General features: G+C 44.6%; 1 protein-coding gene across 2 annotated transcripts in view; it reads left to right on the forward strand.

The window, feature by feature from the left end:
- nek6 (NIMA-related kinase 6) overlaps window positions 1–15,279 on the forward strand; it is a 79,299-nt gene that overhangs the window by 34,785 nt on the left and 29,235 nt on the right. For both annotated transcript variants that reach the window (XM_042302631.1, XM_042302632.1), the window contains exons 3-4: window positions 5,307–5,435; window positions 5,939–6,001. In XM_042302631.1, coding sequence (XP_042158565.1) covers window positions 5,307–5,435; window positions 5,939–6,001 — 192 coding nt within the window. The remainder of the gene's footprint in view (window positions 1–5,306; window positions 5,436–5,938; window positions 6,002–15,279) is intronic.

The following is a 15,279-nucleotide window of genomic DNA, read 5'->3' on the forward strand; positions in this document are numbered from 1 at the left end:
CCTTCCTCCCTATAGTTGGGGCTTTCAATGTGATGACAGGGTCAAACTACAGCGTTTTGCCGCAGATTATAGCCACTGAAGTTAAGAATTTGGTGACTGAAAATGTTCAACTTCAATTTCTTCAGTATTGATGGTATCGATGGTCTTTTAATTTGTTTGTTGAGGGTTTTACACATTTGATAAAATAAGTTCCCTAACGTCATTAATCTGTGTCAAGTCATATACCAGTCACCCTCCACCTAAATACAGGAATCGACCACTTACAACAATTGCGCATTTCTGCGGCCACCCCTTGAAACATCAACAGGGAGTCTCCCACAATCACTGCAGCACGGCGGCTGCCAGATCTGACACAGTACGTCACCGCCACTGCAGCAGCTAGCGAAGAGTACTTGAGTTAACACCACAGCCCAACGAGCCAAAGACCAATCAGCCAACGTCACTCTGGATTAGCTAATAGCGTCTCAAGACTCAGGGAGATCCGTTATGGCAAAGCCATTTGTTTCTCTTGATGCTGATTTTATGACGCTCCAAAGGCCAGAGAACGTAAAAAGAAAAGAAAGAGGGAAAGAAAAATGATGTTGATAGAGTTAGGAGCTATTGAGATTCTGGAAGAGCTTTTCCAGTTCACCCCGGGCTCTCGCCGTCAGTCGCAGTACAAAGTGATGAAGCACATGTGGATTGGAGCAGAGAGCTGAAAGCTGGGAGCTAGAGGGAAGTTAAGGGCTTTGACTCTATAATTCTCTGTCTTTCTCTTTGTCTCTCTCTCTGTTTGTCTCTCTCTCTCTCTGTCTCTCTGTCTCTCTGTCTCTCTCTCTCTCCCTCTCTCTCTCTCTCTCTCTCTCTCTGTGTCTCTCTCTGTGTCTCTCTCTCTCTCTCTCCCCTCTCTCTCTCTCTCTCTCTCTCTCTCTCTCTCTCTCTCTCTCTCAGTTTTGAGCAGTGTAGTAAGTCCCCACAGTAATCCACAGGGCATGCTCTACTGTTTCAATAGCCCAATGAATGGCTAAACCCTCTTGAATGTCAGGAGTAATATGCAGCCCCTGAGATTTTTCTTGGCCAGTGAGAGGAATTGAGAAAAAGAAAGAAAAATACAATTTTGCGTTATGGTATGTAATGATTTAATGTTAACTTCAGGCCTTTTTTGTGATGCACATTCAAGGAACAAAGACCCCATTGAGTCAAGGATACGTTTTGTTGACGTATCGATGCTGACAAGTGAATGCCAGATCGAGTATGTTAGATAAAACCTACATTTTTATTTGCTGTTGTTGTTTCATAGTAGATGATAGGTTCAAATGAAAGCCATTGTTTAAGTCAGCACTGGACCACAATGTAATTGAACAGGACATGCAAGCTAATTGTGCACTGCCCTACGAGTCTCCTGGTCATGGCACAGCCTGGGATCAAACGCCAGGCTGTAGTGATGCCACAACAACACAATAGACCACTGCGCCACTCAGGAGTCAAGGGTTTGTAAATCTTGGGATAAAGAACAGTTGAACATTGTTCCTGTTGAAATCCACTGTGAATCACATTCGATTCAGCACAGGGAATATCGGAATTCATCAAAGGCAAACCAGATAGTATACAGTGAGTCAAAGAGTAATGAAGGTTCCCACAGAGCACAGGTGTGTCAACATTCATTCAGTCCAGACCAGTCTGGCTAGTCCAGTCCAGTCTAGTATTAGGCTGTTGCTGTCTTTGGTCAACCCACTGAGCACTGAGAGGATAACTTCAACACTCTCAGCTGTCCATACTAGGCCCTAGAAACAAACAGGGGGACAAAGTACCATGTGCATTCCAGTTCAAGTTATTGTTAACCCGTAGTGTGGCCCTAGTTGCATTACAAACATGTGAAGATAAATTCTAAAGGACATGACTCTCCAACTCAAGCATAGTAGAAGTGTATGTATTTAGTGAGCAGAGCAAAGCTCCTTGCTGTCCTGCCATGTTTGTCTGAACCCATCCTGGATGAATGGAGCAGCACAGAATGCCCTCTTGCTACGGGTCATGCTCTGTAAGGGCAGGCTCTGAACTCTGCCCCGTCAGCTCAGGTGTGTTGAATGGACCCCAGGTTTGAGGAGATGTAATCAATGCATTTGGGGGATGTAAGTCTGCATATCCTAGTACTTTTTAAAGCATCCCACTACTAGTGAGGTTTACTTCACAAACAACTTGTCACTCTTCAATGACACAGATTTCTCCTCTATTGTTTTGTAATTAATTAATGGAAAAAAAGAACAATAACAGTTGTAGGTAGTGTTATACCAAATATGACAGAGCCACAGTTTTGGAGTATGGGGTTATATAATGACTAATCTAGGTAAAGATAGCAGCCTGGCTAGCATATTAGCATATCAGGCTAGCTCTAATTAGCAGTGGCACTCTAATAGAGCATGCTAATCTGGGTCAGCGCATATGTAAATGAGCAGCTGGGAATATTCCACGGCGCCAAGCATCAGAGTGTGTGTCACCCAGGGTTTGTGTCTCTCAGTATTAGCATCGACACACACAGACACACCCCAGCCCTGCTCTCGAAACAATTACAGCAATTACAAATGGCATCAATAACGGCTGGCTGTCTGTCAAAAAGGGGAGCCGTTGGGAGGCTTGTGCCACCGAGACAGACCGGTGGTACAGAAAGGACCACAGATGCTTTGATTTACCAACTGAACCACCCAGCTACGCTGCTCCCATGTTGCTCAGTTGGTAAGAGTGTGACACTAGCAATACCAAGGTTGTGGGTTCAATTCCCATTTGGATCACATACTGAAAATGTATGCACTCACTTTCCTGGATAAAAGTGTCTTCTAAGTGGCATAAAGGGAGATACTTTCCTCTCAGCATTGTATCTTGCCCTAGAAACCATCTTGCCCAAGAAACCATCTTTCCCTAGAAACCTTCTTGCCCTAGAATCCATCTTGCCCTAAAAACCATCTTGCCCTAGAATCCATCTTGCCCTAGAAAAACCATCTTGCCCTAGAAACCATCTTGCCCTAGAAACCATCTTGCCCTAGAAACCTTCTTGCCCAAGAATCCATCTTGCCCTAGAATACATCTTGCCCAATAAACCTTCTTGCCCTAGAATCCATCTTGCCCTAGAATTAATCTAGCCCTAGATACCATCTTGCCCTAGAAACCTGGGTATGACATTGGCCACTATGGAACTGTATACAGAAGGCACATTGTTGTGTGAACTGATTTGAATTGGAACCTGAAATGTGACATGGTCAGGAACATTTGGTTGGCTGGGTACATGTACTGTGTGAACGACTGATGCTCTGTGTAAATGGAAGACAAACTGAACTATATTTTCAGCCTTGTCTATTGTCAGCATGTTAGCCAGTGTCAACACTGTGATACAGTATGAGTGAGAATCTTTTACAGAGTGACTGAGTGACTTGCGGACCCTTAGCTGTGCCATATAAACTCAGTAAAAAAATAAATGTCCCTTTTTCAGGACCCTTTCTTTCAAAGATAATTCGTAAAAATCCAAATATCTTCACAGATCTTCATTGCAAAGGGTTTAAACGCTGTTTCCCATGCTTGTTCAATGAACCATAAACAAGTAATGAACATGCACCTGTGGAATGGTCGTTAAGACACTTACAGATGGTAGGCAATTAAGGTCACAGTTATGAAATCTTAGGACACTAAAGAGGCCTTTCTACTGACTCTGAAAAACACCAAAAGAAAGATGCCCAGAGTCCCTGCTCATCTGCATGGAGGCATGCTGCATGGAGGTATGCTGCAAGGAGGCATGCTGCAAGGAGGCATGAGGACTGCAGATGTGGCCAGGGCAAAAAATTGCAATGTCCGTACCGTGAGACGCCTAAGACAGCGCTACAGGGGGACAGGACGGACAGCTGATTGTCCTCTCAGTGGCAGACCACGTGTAACAACACCTACAGTATCGGTAAATTCGAACATCACACCTGCGGGACAGGTACAGGATGGGAACAACAACTGCCCAAGTTACACCCAAACGCACAATCCCTCCATCAGTGCTCAGACTGTCCGTAATAGGCTGAGAGAGGCTGGACTGAGGGCTTGTAGGCCTGTTGTAAGGCAGGTCCTCACCAGACATCACTGGTAACAATGTCACCTATGGGCACAAACCCACCTTCGCTGGACCAGACAGGACTGGCAAAAATTGCTCTTCCCTGACAAGACGCAGTTTTGTCTCACCAGGGGTGGTGGTCAGATTTGTGTTTATCGTTGAAGGGATGAGCGTTACACCGAGGCCTTTACTCTGGAGCGGGATCGATTTGGAGGTGGAGGGTCCGTCATGGTCTGGGGTGGTGTGTCACAGCATCATCGGACTGAGCTTATTGTCATTGCAGGCAATCTCAACGCTGTGCTTTACAGGGAAGACATCCTCCTCCCTCATGTGGTACCCTTCCTGCAGGCTCATCCTGACATGCCCCTCCAGCATGACAATGCCACTAGCCATACTGCTAGTTCTGTGTGTGATTTCCTACAAGACAGGAATGTCAGTGTTCTGCCATGGCCAGCGAAGAGCCCGGATCTCAATCCCATTGAGCACTTCTGGGACCTGTTGGATTGGAGGGTGAGGGCTGGGGCCATTCCCCCCAGAAATGTCTGGGAACTTGCAGGTGCCTTGGTGGAAGAGTGGGGTAACATCTCACAGCAAGAACTGGCAAATCTGGTGCAGTCCCTGAGGAGGAGATGCACGCAGTACTTAATGTAGCTGGTGGCCACACCAGATATTGACTGTTACTTTTGATTTTCACCCCCTTTTGTTCAGGGACACATTATTCCATTTCTGTTAGTCACGTGTCTGTGGAACTTGTTCAGTTTATGTCACAGTTGTTAAATCTTTTTATGTTCATACAAATATTTACAGATGTTAAGTTTGCTGAAAATAAACACAGTTGACAGTGAGTGGACACTTCTTTTTTTGCTGAGTTTGGTTCCTAGAACTGACAGACATGTTTAGTACACAGAATCGTTAGCTACTCTTCTACATTTTTCAGATGGGTTTTAGTTACTGTTGTGTCGCTCAAGGATGCTACAGACATACCAGTGCATGTATGTCCAACCTTGGAGAAAACTGTAGCCATTGTCAAATGTTAATGCCACTGTTTATATGAATAACTCACCTGAGTGATATTAAGGCACATTCATTCAAATCCCAGAGAAATGTCACTCACGCACATCAATAGATGTGCCAATCCTATCCAAGCCAACATGGGCATATGAACCTTCTCTCTCAACAGGTTACTACAGTATTTCTCCCTAACTAAAACTGTCCATTCTTCTTCCCCTCACTGAGAAACGTGCAGAGCCACCAGTACTGCTGCACGCTGGCCAACTTCCGCATTGAGAAGAAGATTGGCCGGGGCCAGTTCAGCGAGGTCTACAAAGCCACTTACCTTCTGGAGGGCCAGCATGTGGCTCTGAAGAAAGTCCAGGTACTATATTGAGTCCTATCCTTTTTGGTATTTACTCTATAGGTACATCTAAGTAGTCTAAAGTGGCTTCCTCTCCCCGTCTCTCCTCCTTCATGTGCACTGCTCTGTGAAACATAGAAAAGGGGAAGACGATATGGTGAATACCTGGCTCTACCAAACCAGCTATTTGTTTCACTGACATAGTCCTTTCACATCAGTGCTAATCAAGGACTATTGAGATACAGCCAAGGGTTGGCAAAGGCAGTTTGGTTCACGTCTGGGCCAGGAAGGCCACAGTGTGTGCAGTGTTTTTCCCCAGCTTAATGCTTGAAACTACTGAACCATGTTGGTTAGTGTTTGGGTCAGAGGCCTAGACACACTTCTGCTCTACAGGTCTAGACATGAAGATCACTGGCGTTACGCTGGGCACTGGGGTTATGTGTTAGAGCTGGCTGAGGATTCTATGGAATACCTCTGACAATGCAGTCGGATAACGGTACAAACTTCGTTGTTCTTTTCTTTAGATATTTGAAATGATGGACGCCAAGGCTCGCCAGGACTGCATCAAGGAGATTGACCTGCTGAAGGTAAGGCTGGTGGAATTATTTCTCAGGGGGTGAATCTCAATTGCACTTCTTTAATTCCTTTAATCCTCTTTCCTTGCCTCTTTCCTCGCCTCCTTCTCAAAACTCATTGGATGAGAAGGTCAGAGGTTCCTCATCCAATCTGTTTTGAGAAGGAGGCAAGGAGAGAGAACGTGAGGAATCAACTAAATGAAATTGAGATTCTCTCTGGCTTGGTCTCTTCAGGGGTTTCTTATAATCTGGTTTAACTATAGGATGCACTTAAATCCAGCAGGTGTAGGGAAGGAAGCATTTTAGAGATGAGGGTGATAGTGTCAGGGAGCTTGGGTCTTATGCCAGTGAAATGGTAAGGTTTTAGAATGCTATGGCCCTTTGTCACAGGATCTGGGCCGAACGTGTGTGTTGGGGCAGCCTTTGTGTGGTTGTGACTGTGAGTGGGGCTGTGTCAATGTATGTGTTTTTAGTTAATAATACACACAGTCATATAAACACATTCATTGACACACACATGCAGGCTTCTGCAGTGGCAGATGTATATACAGTACCAGTCAAAAGTTTGGGACACACCTACTCATTCAAGGGTTTTTCTTCATTTGTACTATTTTCGACATTGTAGAATAATAGTGAAGACGTCAAAACTATGAAATAACACATATGGTATCATGTAGTAACCAAAAAAGTGTTAAACAAATCAAAATATATGTTATATTTGAGATGCTTCAAAGTAGCCACCCTTTGCCTTGATTACAGCTTTGCACCACTCTTGGCATTCTCTCAACCAGCTTCATGAGGTAGTCGCCTGAAATGCATTTCAATTAACAGATGTGCCTTGTTAAAAGTACATTTCCTTCTTAATGCGTTTGAGCCAGTTGTGTTGTGACAATGTAGGGTTGGTATACAGAAGATAGCTCTATTTGGTAAAAGACCAAGTCCATATTATAGCAAGAACAATTCAAATAAGCAAAGAGAAACAACAGTCCATCATTAGTTTAAGACATGAAGGTCAGTCAATCCGGAAAATTTCAAGAACTTCGAAAGTTTCTTCAAGTGCAGTCGCTAAAACCATCAAGCGCTATGAGGAAACTAACTCTCATGAGGACCGCAACAGGAAACGTACCTCTGCTGCAGAGCATAAATTCATTAGAATTGCCAGCCTCAGAAATTGCAGCCCAAATAAATGCTTCACAGAGTTCAAGTAACAGACACATCTCAACATCATCTGTTCAGAGGAGACTGCGTGAATCAGGCCTTCATGGTCGAATTGCTGCAAAGAAACCACTAATAGAGGACACCAATAAGAAGGAGAGGCTTGCTTGGACCAAGAAACAAGAGCAATGGACATTAGACCGGTAGAAATCTGTCCTTTGGTCTGATGAGTCCAAATGTAAGATTTTTGGTTCCAAACGATGTGTCTTTGTGAGAAGCAAAGGATGATCTCTGCATGTGTGGTTCCCACCGTGAAGCATGGAGGAGGAGGTGTGATGGTGTGGGGGTGCTTTGCTGGTGTCACTGTCTGTGATTTATTTAGAATTCAAGGCACACTTAACCATAATGGCTACCGCAGCATTCTGCAGCGAAACTCAATCCCATCTGGTTTGCGCTTAGTGGGACTAATTTGTTTTTCAACAGGACGATGACCCAAAACACACCTCCAGGCTGTGTAAGGGCTATTTGACCAAGAAGGAGAGGGATGGAGTCCTGCATCAGATGACCTGGCCTCCACAATCACCCGACCTCAACCCAATGAGATGGTTTGGGATGATTTGGACCGCAGGGTGAAGGAAAATCAGCCAACAAGTGCTCAAGCATATGTGGGAACTCATTCAAGACTGTTGGAAAAGCATTCCAGGTGAAGCTGGTTGAGAGAATGCCAAGCTGTCATCAAGTCAAAGGGTGGCTACTTTGAAGAATCTCAAATATAAAATATATTTAACAGTTATTTGGTAACTACATCATGATTCCACATGTATTGTTTCAAAGTTTTGATGTCTTTATTATTATGCTACAATGTCTAAAATAGTAAAAAAATAAAGAAAAACCTGAATCTTGAATGAGTAAGTGTGTCCAAACTTTTACTGGTACTGTATATATATATATATCACACACACAACACACACACACACACACACACACACACACACACACACACACACTTATGCACACCTGTGTTTGGAGTATCGTTAAGTGCGTATAGTCCTCCGTCTATTCACGTGTGTGTATTACTCTTTGTCATTGTACGGGATCAAAGAGAGCCTCTGTTCTGACACTCCAAGTGTGTTTGCTGTCATCTCACGCTGGCTGTGATGCTCTGTTTAGAGGCGGCAGTGTGTGTGTGTGTTTATGTCATCGCAAGGTATGGGGGGAGGGGGAGCCACAGAAAAAGCCATGAGAGGACGAGAAAGGAAGAGAGGGAGAAGAAAAAGGAGGGAAGGAGGGAGGTGGCCCTGTCAGGTCCTTGATCCCGCCCGCCTGTCAATGCCGCCTGTCACTTTAACGACCTGTCAAATCACACGCCCCATCTGCTGCTTGTTACGCCTCCCGGAGTGATTGGCGGCTGCGCTGGCAGTTGGGGTTTTATGGTGGCATAAATTAAAGTGGTTTGTTGTCATCATCATCAGGGGTGACATTTGTTTTGGTGCGGCGTGCGAGGCGGCCGGGCGGTAAAGTGGAGTTTATGACAGGGACTTGAAGTGTGCATCTGTGGGCAGAGACCCCTGTCAGGAAGAGTGGGTCAGATTAGCATACAAGAAGACTGACAGTGTGTGTGTGTGTGTGTGTGTGTGTGTGTGTGTGTGTGTGTGTGTGTGTGTGTGTGTGTGTGTGTGTGTGTGGGGCTTCCGTGATAAAGGAGTACATCACAACCAGTGCTTAATTTGAGCCGGATCCTACCGGAACCAGATCCGGCACCTCTCAGTTTTGGAGTGTTTCGTTCCGGGAACCCATTTGACTCCTCTGTAATTCTCCTTCCCCTAAAGAACATAATGTAAAAACGTACCTGATATTCTAAGAATTGCGCAACATTGTAGCTAGCCTATATTGACCAACTCCTGGCCATTGTTGGGGTGATTGTTATGATTTCTTGAACTGCATTGTTGGCTAAGGGCTTGTGAGTAAGCATTTCACGGTATTCGGCGCATGTGACAAATAACATTTGAATTGAGATAGGCTTTTGGCACAAGCTTATCGGCCATCGACTGTGAGTGAGCTGCGCATCATTGAGTGAGTCAGTGAAACTGGAAAGCTTTTTTTAGGACTAGAACTTCCTCCTCATACAGTACAATATGTGTCTCCACACTCCTAGGTCTAGCCTATCGATGGTTTCAAGACCAGCTCGTTTTATTGATCCCAGATTCACTCAGTTTGTTAGTGTCAAAGTAGCCTGTCATTTCCATAATTTCTGCTGTATTAAAAAAGATCCTGCTAAAGTCTCCAGTCATCTAAAATGATGTAGCATTGCATGAAATGCATTTATAAAAGGCCACATACTTATTTTCCACCATAATTTGCAAATAAATTCATTAAAAATCCTACATTGTGATTTTCTGATTTTTTTTCCTCATTTTGTCTGTCATAGTTGAAGTGTACCTATTATAAAAAATTACAGGCCTCTCTCATCTTTTTAAGTGGGAGAACTTGCACAATTGGTGGCTGACTAAATACTTTTTTGACCCACTGTATGTACATTAAGGCAGGGTAAAAGTGACTAGGCATTATTTATTATCCAAGATTATTACCCAAGATGGCATAGCAGTCAGACGTCCTTTGTCCTCGTCTTGTCGTGTCCCGTGTATATATATATTTACACCTTTCTTTGCATATCTTTTATATATTTTCTTTTCAAACTTCAAACACTCTCCTGCAACCCGCCTCACAATAAATAAATAAAAAGTCTTATTTACCTTAAATCTGAAATCCACAATAGAAGCTAGCCAGAAGCTAGCCAGTTTACCGGCTAACGTTAGCATTCAGCTAACCACGGTTTGTGGTCATCAGCTATCCTTTAGCTCGAAAAGCTTTCGCCAGTTTTGTACAACGCGACTCAGACCAGAACATACCGGACCTATTTTTCTCTCCATATCTCCGGATTTCAACTGCAAGCTCTGGACATTTACACCTGGATCTCACAGCTAGCTAGCTGCTATCCGTGTGACTATTGGCTTACGTCGATCCCGGAGCAAACATAAATTATTACGGAGCTAGCCAGCTGAAGAGTTCCCTCAGCCACTCCGGACCAGTTTTACTGCCGATGCGGAGCCCCACCGGGCCTTCACGACTGGACTACCGACGTTATCTTCCAGAGGGAGTTATCCAACTGGCCCCTCCATCGCGACATTACCTGAATGCCCATCTGCGGGCCGCTAATCGTTAGCTGTCTTATCGACTGCTATCTGAATAGGTTTATCGGACAATTCTTCTTGGGTCACTATAACTATATCTATTTTGCCAATTGGATTGATCCCCTCTACCACACGGAACCCCACTAATCTACCGACGGAAATGCTGTTCTGGTTAGTGTTTATTGGCTCATTTCACTGTAGAGCATCTAGCCCTGCTCACTATACCTTATCCAACCTTTCAGTTACACCACCCACACATGCGATGACATCACCTGGTTTCAATGATGTTTCTAGAGACAATATCTCTCTCATCATTACTCAATACCTAGGTTTACCTCCACTGTATTCACATCCTACCATACCTTTGTCTGTACATTATACCTTGAAGCTATTTTATCGCCCCCAGAAACCTCCTTTTACTCTCTGTTCCAGACGTTTTAGACGACCAATTCTCATAGTTTTTAGCCGTACCCTTATCCTACTCCTCCTCTGTTCCTCTGGTGATGTAGAGGTGAATCCAGGCCCTGCAGTGCCTAGCTCCACTCCTATTCGCCAGGCGCTCTCTTTTGATGACTTCTGTAACCGTAATAGCCTTGGTTTCATGCATGTTAACATTACAAGCCTCCTCCCTAAGTTTGTTTTATTCACTGCTTTAGCACACTCTGCCACCCCGGATGTTCTAGCCGTGACTGAATCCTGGCTTAGGAAGACCACCAAAAATTCTGAAATCTTCATCCCTAACTACAACATTTTCAGACAAGATAGAACAGACAAAGGGGGCGGTGTTGCAATCTACTGCAAAGATAGCCTGCAGAGTTCTGTCCTACTATCCAGGTCTGTACCCAAACAATTTGAACTTCTACTTTTAAAAATCCACCTCTCTAAAAACAAGTCTCTCACCGTTGCCGCCTGCGATAGACCACCCTCTGCCACCAGCTGTGCTCTGGACACCATATGTGAACTGCTTGCCCCCCATCTATCTTCAGAGCTCGTGCTGCTTGGCGACCTAAACTAGAACATGCTTAACACCCCAGCTATCCTACAATCTAAGCTTGATGCCCTCAATCTCACACAAATGATCAATGAACCTACCAGGTACCACCCCAAAGCCGTAGACACGGGTACCCTCATAGATATAATCCGAACCAACTTGCCCTCTAAATACACCTCTGCTGTTTTCAACCAAGATCTCAGCGATCACTGCCTCATTGCCTGCATCCGTAATGGGTCAGCGGTCAAACGTCCTCCACTCATCACTGTCAAACGCTCCCTGAAACACTTCAGCGAGCAGGCCTTTCTAATCGACCTGGCCGGGGTATCATCAAGCTCGAGACCCTGGGTCTCGACCTCATCCTGTGCAACTGGGTACTGGACTTCCTGACGGGCCGCCCCCAGGTGGTGAGGGTAGGTAACAACATCTCCACCCCGCTGATCCTCAACACTGGGGACCCACAGGGGAGCGTTCTGAGCCCTCTCCTGTACTCCCTGTTCACCCACGACTGCGTGGCCACGCACGCCTCCAACTCAATCATCAAGTTTGCGGACGACACAACAGTGGTAGGCTTGATTACCAACAACGACGAGACGGCCTACAGGGAGGAGATGAGGGCCCTCGGAGTGTGGTGTCAGGAAAATAACCTCACACTCAACGTCAACAAAACAAAGGAGGTGATTGTGGACTTCAGGAAACAGCAGAGGGAGCACCCCCGTATCCACATCGACGGGACAGTAGTGGAGTGTGTAACAGGTTTTAAGTTCCTTGGTGTACAAATCACGGACAAACTGAATTGGTCCACTCACACAGACAGCATCGTGAAGAAGGCGCAGCAGCGCCTCTTAAACCTCAGAAAGCACTCACAAACTTTTACAGATGCACAATCGAGAGCATCCTGTCGGGCTGTATCACCGCCTGGTACGGCAACTGCTCCGCCCTCTCCAGAGGGTAGTGAGGTCTGCATCACCGGGGGTAAACTACCTGCCATCCAGGACACCTACACCACCCGATGTCACAGGAAGGCCATAAAGATCATCAAGGACAACAACCACCCGAGCCACTGCCTGTTCACCCCCCTATCATCCAGAAGGCGAGGTCAGTACAGGTGCATCAAAGCAGGGACCAAGAGACTGAAAAACAGCCTCTATCTCAAGGCCATCAGACTGATAAACAGCCACCAGTAACATTGAGTGGCTGCTGCCAACACACTGACTCAACTCCAGCCACTTTAATAATGGAAATTGATGAAAATTGATGTAAAAATGTATCACTAGCCACTTTAAACAATGCCACTTAATATAATGTTTACATACCCTACATTACTCATCTCATATGTATATACTGTACTCTATATCATCTACTGCGTCTTTATGTAATACATGTATCACTAGCCACTTTAAACTATGCCACTTTGTTTACATACCCTACATTACTCATCTCATATGTATATACTGTACTCGATACCATCTACTGCATCTTGCCTATGCCGTTCTGTACCATCACTCATTCATATATCTTTATGTACATATTCTTTATCCCTTTACACTTGTGTGTATAAGGTAGTAGTTGTGGAATTGTTAGGTTAGATTACTCGTTGGTTATTACTGCATTGTCGGAACTAGACGCACAAGCATTTCGCTACACTCGCATTAACATCTGCTAACCATGTGTATGTGACAAATAAAATTTGATTTGATTTGAAATTTAGAACCAGGAACAGATATACCCCTTGGTTCTCTGCAGACCTGACTGCCCTTAACCAACACAAAAACATCCTATGGCGTTCTGCATTAGCATCGAACAGCCCCCGTGATATGCAACTTTTCAGGGAAGCTAGAAACCAATATACACAGGCAGTTACACATGAAGTTAGCTTCATACTCGTCGCCAAACCCACTGACTCCAGGTCATCTACAAGACCCTGCTAGGTAAAGTCCCACCTTATCTCAGCTCGCTGGTCACCATAGCAGCACCCACCTGTAGCACGGGCTCCAGCAGGTATATCTCTCTGGTCACCCCAAAAAACAATTCTTCCTTTGGCCGCCTCTCCTTCCAGTTCTCTGCTGCCAATGACTGGAACAAACTACAACAATCTCTGAAACTGGAAACACTTATCTCCCTCTCTAGCTTTAAGCACCAGCTGTCAGAGCAGCTCACAGTTTACTGCACCTGTACATAGCCCATCTATAATTTAGCCCAAACAACTACCTCTCCACCTACTGTATTTATTTATTTATTTTGCTCCTTTGCACCCCATTATTTCTTCCACTGCAAATCTACCATTCCAGTGTTTTACTTGCTATATTGTATTTACTTTGCCACAATGGCCTTTTTTTGGTGGCCTTTATCTCCTTTATCTCACCTCATTTGCTCACATTGTATATAGACATATTTTTCTACTGTATGTTTGTTTTACTCCATGTGTAACTCTGTGTTGTTGTACGTGTCGAACTGCTTTGCTTTATCTTGGCCAGGTAGTGATTGTAAATGAGAACTTGTTTTCAACTTGCCTACCTGGTTAAATAAAGGTGAAATAAATAAATAAAATAAATTAGGAGAGAATAATAATAATTATAATAGCAATAGTAATAATAATAATAATGAGAGTAAAATAACCAACAGAGTAGCAGCAGCAAATGTAAAAGTGTGTGAGTGTATGTATTGTATGTGATTATGTGAGAGTGTCGATGTAGTGTGTGTGTGTGAGTTTGTCTAACCATGTAATTAACTTATTTAGCAGTCTGGCTATTCTTATTGCGTGGGGGTAGAAGCTGTCTCAGAGTCTGTTGGTCATTTGACTCTATACGAACGAAGAGAGGGCACACACACACACACACACACACGTAAATCATGTGCACAGGCTCACGGACCAACACTATATCTTCACACGATTACACTTACCCAGACGCTCACACACACACACACGTAGGTGAGATTGCTATAGTATGATCCTGTTTTCCTATCCCACCCATACACTTCAGGGATTTCTGAGTGATGTACAGGCTGATTCTGACAGCCCAAACAGGGTGATAATACGGTCTACACCTCCTACAGCACCTTTGATGCCACACAGGCTACTGAATGCATTAATCGCTTCACTGCATTAGGGAGTAAGTAAGCCTTGTCTGAGTCAGAACGGCCCATAGGGCAGGATCCCATCTCCCGTTTTCCCTAGCGTGAGGCAGTTTGATGTACAAGTACTACCCCTGGATAGGACGCTAGTCTGTCGTAAGGCCTTACCCCCAATTCTTCTACTTCTACTGCCAAGCGGAGGCATCAGGGCCAGTATTCATAAAGCATCTCAGAGTAGGAGTTCTGATCTAGGATCGGGTTCTCCCCGCCCATACAATCATATTCATTATAATCTAAAAGGCTAAACTGATTCTAGATCATCACTTCTACTTTCAAATCAAACCAAGCTTTATTAATACAGAACATTTCAGACATGGAATGCAACACAATGTCCGTCACAGGAAAAAAAACAAAAAAACAATTAAAATAGAAACTTGAATATTTACTACACAACAAACATAAGAGGACAAACAAAATAATAACAATAAAAAATAAACGACTACCAAGCACAGTAAGGAAAAGCAAAGCTAAAAAGGTGTGTTTTAAGATCTCTTTTAAATATGTCTACAGTTTCAGCCCCCCTCAGGTTCTCTGGCAGGCTATTCCAGAGGCTGGGGGCATAGTAACTAAAGGCTGGGGACATAGTAACTAAAGGCTGTCTCTCCATGCCTCTTGGCCCCCCTCAGGTTCTCTGGCAGGCTATTCCAGAGGCTGGGGGCATAGTAACTAAAGGCTGTCTCTCCATGCCTCTTGGCCCCCTCAGGTTCTCTGGCAGGCTATTCCAGAGGCTGGGGGCATAGTAACTAAAGGCTGTCTCTCCATGCCTCTTGGCCCCCTCAGGTTCTCTGGCAGGCTATTCCAGAGGCTGGGGGCATAGT

The sequence above is a fragment of the Oncorhynchus tshawytscha genome, linkage group LG20 (assembly GCF_018296145.1).
Source record: "Oncorhynchus tshawytscha isolate Ot180627B linkage group LG20, Otsh_v2.0, whole genome shotgun sequence".
NCBI classification, from domain to species: domain Eukaryota; kingdom Metazoa; phylum Chordata; class Actinopteri; order Salmoniformes; family Salmonidae; genus Oncorhynchus; species Oncorhynchus tshawytscha.